General features: G+C 39.2%; 1 protein-coding gene across 1 annotated transcript; it reads right to left on the bottom strand.

Annotated features, from left to right (window-relative positions):
• Positions 1 to 3,052: 3,052 nt before the first annotated feature.
• LOC125124516 (olfactory receptor 56-like) lies at positions 3,053 to 4,003 on the bottom strand. Its single transcript, XM_047774611.1, is given in 1 exon segment — positions 3,053 to 4,003. A coding segment is annotated over 1 exon segment (951 nt).
• Positions 4,004 to 7,757: the final 3,754 nt, after the last annotated feature.

Below are 7,757 nucleotides of genomic sequence, written 5' to 3'. Positions count from 1 at the left end.
TTCTCAGTAGCTGGTGAATATTTCTTTCCAGGTTTCTGGTGCTGTATCCTTAAATATGTTTTAAAGTGAGAATTCAGAGTTGTTGCCCTTATATTGTTGGGATTATTATAGATCTAACTGGCTCCTCATTCAGAGATCTGTGAGTTATCTTACTGGACATCGTAGAGAGGCTAGGCTGTGAAAGTCCCTCTTTTTCCGTGTGGCATCCTGCTGTATGAACCTTCTTCTACTCTCCTTTTTCCTGCCCAGTATTTAGTGATGTCCTCTTAGTTCCCAAGGACCAAATTGTGATGCTCCTGTATGGTTGCTCATCCAGCCTGTACTCAAGGTTCACTTAATCTCCATCCCAACTCAAAGCTCATCCATCCTCTCTGGAACAGAGCTGCTGAGTGGCTGCTTCTCTGAATGTTTCCCATCCAGCCTTATTGTCATGCTATGGCTCTCCTTAAAACCTCCTTTCTGGCCCTGTGGTCATTTGAATTTCCAGTCTTGGCATTAAACCTGTCTTAGGCATCTCCATGACTTAATTTCTGACCTCTTCTTGACAGCAACCATGAAATGGGGCCATTCTTGATACCACACTATACCTTGAGTGCATATACATGAGTATATTTTGCATATTTAGCAATTTTTTTCTATTTTTAAATTTTTTATATTTGGCCACAGCTGCAGCATGTGGAAGTTCCTGGGCCAAGGATCAAACACATGCCACAGCAGCAAACTGAGCCACTGCCAGGGACAATGCTGGATCCTTAACCTGCTGAACCATGTGAGAATTCCACTATTTTCATTGAGGTATATTTCATTTGAAATGTTCTAATTTTTGTTGTACAGAAAAGCGGCTTAATTGTATACATATGTACATTACTTTTTAATATTCCTTTCCACAATGTCAAATCCCTTTATCACAGGAAATTGGATAGGGTCACCTGTTCTAGAGCAGTGCCTCGTGATTTACCATTCTAAATGTAATAGTTTGCATCTGTTACCTCCAAACTAAATGAAAGAGTTTGCATCTACTAACCCCCAAGTCCCAGTCCATCTCTCTCTCTTCCCTCTCCCTTGGCAACCATGGGTCTGTCTCTGTTTTGTAGATAGGTTCATTTGTGCCATATATTAGATTCCACATATGAGTGATATCATATGGTATTTGTCTTGCTCTTTTTCACTTAATGTGAGAATCTCTAGCTGCATCCATGTTGCTGGAAATGGCATTATTTTATTCTTTTTATGGCTGAGTAGTATTTCATTGTAAATATGTACCACAGCTTCTTAGTTCATTCATCTGTTGATGGACATCTACATAGTTTCCAAGTATTAGCTATTGTGAATAGTGCTTCAATGAAAGCAGGGGTGCAAGTATCCTTTTGAATCACTGTTTTTTCCATGTTTATGCCCAGGAGTGGGATTACTGGATCACATGGTAATTCTATTTCTAATTTTCTGAGGAAACTCCACGCTGTTTTCCATAATGGTAATGGTAACTTACATTCCCAACAACAGGCTATGAAGTTTCCCTTTTCTCCATACTCTCTCTAGCACTTATTATTTGGAGACTTTTTAATGATGGCCAGTCTGACTGGTATGAGGTGTTATCTCACTGTAGTTTTGATTTGTCTTTCTCTAATAATTGTGATGTTGAACATCTTTTTAATGTGCCTGCTGGCCATCTGTATGTCTTCTTTGGAGAAATGTCTATTTAGGTCCTCTACCAATTTTTAGATTAGGTTGTTTTGTTGTTGTTGTTTATGTATTTTGGAGATTAAGCCATAGTTGGTTGCATCTTTTGCAAATACTTTCTCCAATTCTGTAGGTTGTCTTTTCGTTCTGTTTATGGTTTCCTTCTCTGTACAAAAGCTTATAAGTTTGGTTAGGTACCATTTGTTCATTTTTTTTTTTTTTGTATCTCAGCCTTGGGAGACCAATCTAAGAAAATACTGGTACGATTAATGTCTTTATACTCTCTTCTAGGCATTTTATGGTGTTATGTCATATGTTAACATCTTTAAGCTATTTCGGGTTTATTTTTGTGCATAGTGTGAGGGTGTGTCCTAACTTCATTGATTTACAGGCAGCTCTCTATTTTTCCACAATACTTGCTGAAAAGACTTTCTTCTTCCCATTTTATATTCTTGCCTCCTTTGCCAAAGATTAATTGATTGTAGGTCTGTTGGTTTCTATTCTGTTCCATCAATCCATATGTCTGTTATTGAACCAACACAACACTGTTTTGATTACTGTAGCTTTGTAGAACTGTCCAAAGTCTGGGAGAGTTATGCCTCTTGTTCCACTCCCCAGGATTGTTTTTGCAGTTGTTGCTCTTTTATAGTTCCATATAATTTTTGGATTACTTGTTCTACTTCTGAGGAAAATGTCATGGGTAATTTGATAGGGATCACATTGAATCTGTAGAATCAAACTAAATAACCATCATTCCTAAGTTTCTCTGTGTCACAGGTTGGGTGTCTCAGAAGGAAAGTGAGACAGGTTTTGTATGAAAAAGTTTCATTAGAGAGTGCTCCAAGGATGAAAACTTTGGTAGGGAAAGGGAGTTAAGGAAGCAAAACTGGATACAGGGAAAAGTTTTCTGCAATTCCTCAGATGATCCTGTGGAGAGGCTAGAGCTGGGGGGCTCTGGAACTGGGATGGCCCTTCAGGGTCAAACTGAGGCAAGGCCATCAAATGTTTGTACCCTCCATTAACAAGTCATGGGATCCAGGCAGCTTCCCAAGGAGAAATGTGGATTTGGGCCAGGTGCCTCTCCTCAGCCTTAGGAAATTTTTGAAAAACACGCAGCTCAGAGTTTTCACCCACCAATTTCCTAGCATTTTATAGCTAAAGGATATGTGTCCAGGAGGCTCAGCTTCACCCCACATTGTCCACATTCAGCAATGGACATGAAAGATTGAATTGAAGTGTTAATCTGATTATCTCTGGCCAGAGATGACTTTTATTTTCAGTAGGGCATATTTGTATCTTCTCCAAAATACAGTTAATTAAGCCAGATTTCAAGTGCCCAGCGCTATATTATTTATATGGCAGCACTGAAAAACTAGCCCTGTCCCCCACCACATAAACAATTCCTCAGGAATTTCCTCAGAGCACCAGCAACTTCCTTATTTCTCAGGCTATAGATAAGTGGGTTGAGCATAGGAGTGATCATGGTATAAAAGGCAGAGACCACTTTGTCTTGTTTGGAGGAGTGATAGGTCTAGGGCTGCATGTAGGCAAACATGGCAGCTCCATAGAAGAGAGACACTACTGCCATGTGGGAGGAGCAGGTAGCAAAGGCCTTCTTCCGACCTTCAGCTGAGCTCATGTGGAGCACAGTCACCAGGATCAGCAGGTAGGAGACAGAGATGACAGAGAAGGGCAGGAGAAGCATGAGTACACAGCACACATAGATCATAGTCTCATAGAGGGAGGTGTCAGCACAGGCCAGCTTAAGAACTGCAGGGATATCACAGAAGAAGTGGTCAATTTCCTGGGATCCACAGTAGGGAAAGCTCAGGGTATAGATGGCCTGAATCAACCCATCTACCAGGCCAAAGAGCCAAGACCCCACCACCATGAGCCAGCAGACACGGCGGCTCATGACCACTGAGTACCTCAGTGGGTTGCTGATGGCCACATAGCGATCATAGGCCATGAAAGCCAGCAGGAAGCACTCATCCCCAAGAAGGGTGACAAAGAACAGGATCTGGAGGCCACAACCTATGAAGGAGATGGAGCCACTGCCCAGAAGGAAGTCGATGGCCATCCGTGGCACAATGGTAGAGATGAGCATGAGGTCCATGAGTGACAGCCAGCTGAGGAAGAAGTACATGGGGTTGTGCAGGCGAGAGTCAATGTTGATGAGGAGGATCATGAGCCCATTGCCAGAGAGAGCCACCAGAAACATGACCATGATGATGGAGAAGAGGAGGAGGTGCAGGGGTGAGTGGGTGAAGAGTCCCAGGAGGATGAAGTGAGAGATGAGAGTCTGGTTTCCCATCAAGGCCATTCTTCCTGCAGAGGGATGCGCCAGACAGAGGGTTGGGATCTGAAGCATGAGGTTTATGTTTAGCACCATAATACCGAGGCCATTGCAACTTTTTCTAATGTGTTGCCCTCTTTAAATGTTTGGTTTAGAACAAAAGATGGGGCCTCTTTAGGAAAAAGACTCTCTGACAAAGATGTAGACTCTCTTTGTTGCTGCTGATTTAACTTGTAGGACCTTCTGCACATAATTGAGAAGAAAATGTTAAGTCATTTTTACTGAAGTGGGCACTTTTCTGCCTCTGATAGGTTGGGTCCATCTCCATCCCACATAGTTGCTTCTTTTACAAAGCTCTAGGCCAGTCTCAGGGATTTAATTTTTCAGGAAAAAGTACTAAATCGGCAAAGGCATTTACTGACTGTGTGAACTGACATTTACATAACCCTTTCTGGACCTCAGTTTTCTCATCTTAAATTGGGATAACAACTATGTAATAAAGTGATAATAAAGATTGAATGTGACAACATCAACAATGCCCAGTAGTACAGAATTGAAGACAGCTGACGTTATGTGATAATCCCAAGAAGTTACTCGTATCACTTTCTACCTTCCACTAGCACAAAATAGCCATTTTGGTTTTCCCACTCTCTTTGGAGAGGTTACTTTGTGATCTATCCTCACAAATGTCCTTTTTCCACTTTTTACCCTGCCTTGCTCAATTTTTAATATTTTTGATGCCCTCTTCAATTTTATTTTGTTGTTTCTGCTTTCAGCTACCTCAGCTTCATCCAACATAGACTGCATTTCTGCTATCAATCTATTTTCTGCATTTGACTGACTTCTGAGAAAATCCTAACTCTACACTGTTATTTCCAAGTTACAGATGTCCTTTCGGAATTTAATTGGGATCACATGGATAAAATTCTTTAACTGAATCACTTTGTTGTGCAGCAGAAATTATTAAAACATTGTAAATCAACTGTACTTCAATAAAACTTTTAAAATGAAATAAATATAATTAGATTTAAATATTACAATTTAAAATCTATGTTTTACTTGGAATTGATGGAAAATGGGGCTCTACTGTACATCACATGGAACTGTATGTGTTTGGGTCATTCTGCTGCACAACAGAAACTGAAAAAACATTGTAAATCAACTATACATTAATAAAAAATTTTTAAAAGGAAAAAAATTCTATGAGAAAAGAAGAGCTATTCAATAAACAGTTTGGTACAACTGTTGACACATTTTTGAAAAATAAAAATTAAGTCACTGATTATACAACTCACAAAAACAAATTTCTAGAAGCCCAAGGATCTAAATTGAGGAACATAATATCATTAGAAAAAATAGAGGGCAATGTGTTTATGACCTGGTAATAAGTAGTGATCTCATTAATAACAGCATAAAAAATGAAGAGGAGTTCCTTCATGGCTCAGTTGTTAACAAATCTGATTAGGAACCATGAGGTTGTGGTTTGATCCCTGGCCTTGCTCAGTGGGTTAAGGATCCAGCATGGCCATGAGCTGTGGTGTAGGTTGCAGACATGGCTCGGATCCTGCATTTCTGTGGCTCTGGCACTGGCAAGTGGCTACAGTTCTGATTAGACCCCTAGCCTGGGAACCTTCATATGCCATGGGAGTGGCCCTAGAAAAGGCAAAAAGACAAAAAAAAGAACATATATATACTATTTATTTGATATAATAATATCTCCAATATATTATAAAATACATACTCTCTTCATGTTCAATATATATAAAGAATACTCACAAATCAGTAAGGAAAAGTAGGCATAATGAGCAGTGATTCTCAGAAAATGAAGTGCAAATAAACATTAAGAAAGGCTGCTTTCCCCTATGTTCATAGTAGCTCTATTTACAATAGCCAAGGTATGGAAACAACATAAATGTCTATTGGCAGATGAATCAATAAAGAAGATGTGGTATAATCCTGTATAGTACATGAAACCCTATCCAGTCTCCTGCAACTATACTCTAATAAAAATAAATTAAAAAGGTGTGTGTGTGTAGAATGTGTGTGTTGTGTGATGAAATATTACTCACCCACTAAAAAGAATGAGGTATGCCATTTATAGCAACATGGATTTACCTAGAAATTGTCATACTAAGTGAAGTAAATCAGAAAGAGACAAATATCATGCAATATCATTAGTATGTAGAACCTAAAATAGGACACAGATAAGTATTTTTATGAAACAGAAACAAATTCACAGATATAGAGAGCAGACCTGTGGTGGCCAAGGAGGAGAAGGGGTAGGGAAGGGATGGACTGAGATTTTGGGATTAGCAGATGCATACTATTATATATAGGATAAATAAAAAATAAGGTTCTACTGTAAGCACAGGGAGCTATATTCAGTATCTTGTAATACATCATAATGGCAAAGAATAGGAAAAAATATATATGGGTATAACTAAGTCACTTGGCTGTACTGCAAAAATTATCACAACATTATAAATCAACTGTATTTTAATAACAAAATTTAAAAGTAAGTGTGCTTTGTTTTTCCAGTAACTAAAGAATATCAAATTAAAACACAGTTACAACTTTTTACCCATCAAGTTGGTAAAAAAATGTTTGGTAATTTTAAGTGTAGGGAGGCAAGAATATGAGAAACAAGTACACATGCTTTATGAAGAACACAGAGTATAATAGTTACCTCTAGAAATAGGGTTAGAATTGAGGAGAGTGGTCAAATAAAGACTACCAGAATTCCCTTTGCAGCTCAGAAGGTTAGGAACCCAACTAGTAGCCATGAGGATGCAGGCTCAATCCCTGGCCCTATTCATTGGGTTAACAATCCAGCATTTCCAAGAAATATGGTGTAGGTCACAGATGTGCCTCAGATCCTGTGTTGCTGTGGCTGTGATGTAGGCCAACAGCTACATCTGTGATTCATCCTCTGGCCTGGAAACTTCCATATGCCACATGGAAGTTCCTTTTGCCCTAAAAAGCAAAAAAAAAGAACAAACAAAAAAACCCCATCTACTTTGACATGTAATATTTGAAATTTTAACAATAAGAATGTTTCTATATTCCTTGAATTTAAGTGAATATTCTCATAAGCAGTTAACTGACATATCTGGCAGGTATTTTCTCTTTTTTTATTTTTTTTCAGATGCCACCACAGCTTATGGAAGTTCCTGGGTCAGAGATTGAATCTAAGCCAGAACTGAGACTTACTCCACAGCTACCTCTATGCTGGATTTTTCACAGGGATCTAACTGGCACCTCCACAGAGACAAGCTAGGTCATTAACCCACTGCACCAGAGTGGGAACTCCATATATTTTCTCTTTAAGCTTGATTTGGAACACAACTTTTTAAAAAACACATAGAAGAGGGAGAAGGATCAAGATGGCAGTGGAGTAAGATGTGGCACTCACCTTCTATCACAAACACATCAAAAAAAATTACATGTAGAACAATTCACACAGAACACCTAGTGAATGCCATAAGAAGAACTTAAACCTTAAAAAAGGCCAAGAAACCTGCACATAACTGGGTAGAACAAAAGGGGAAAAAATAAAGAGAGAAGGAATCGGGACTGGACTATAACTACTGAGAAAGAGCTGTTTAAGAGGAAAGAAACCCACATGCTATGAAGCCACCTAATCAACAGGGAGATGAGCAGAGCTAGAGGGACCTCAAAGCTTTGGAGACAATTGCAGCAGCTGGAATGAGGAGGGCAAATAAGAGTGAGAACAAGACAGACCACCTGTACCACCAGCCAAGAATACCAAATCCTGAGATGC

Source organism: Phacochoerus africanus, chromosome 4, assembly GCF_016906955.1.
Source record: "Phacochoerus africanus isolate WHEZ1 chromosome 4, ROS_Pafr_v1, whole genome shotgun sequence".
Lineage (NCBI taxonomy): Eukaryota > Metazoa > Chordata > Mammalia > Artiodactyla > Suidae > Phacochoerus > Phacochoerus africanus.
The sequence above is the reverse complement of the archived record's forward strand: the minus strand, read 5'-3'. Positions and strand labels throughout refer to the sequence as shown.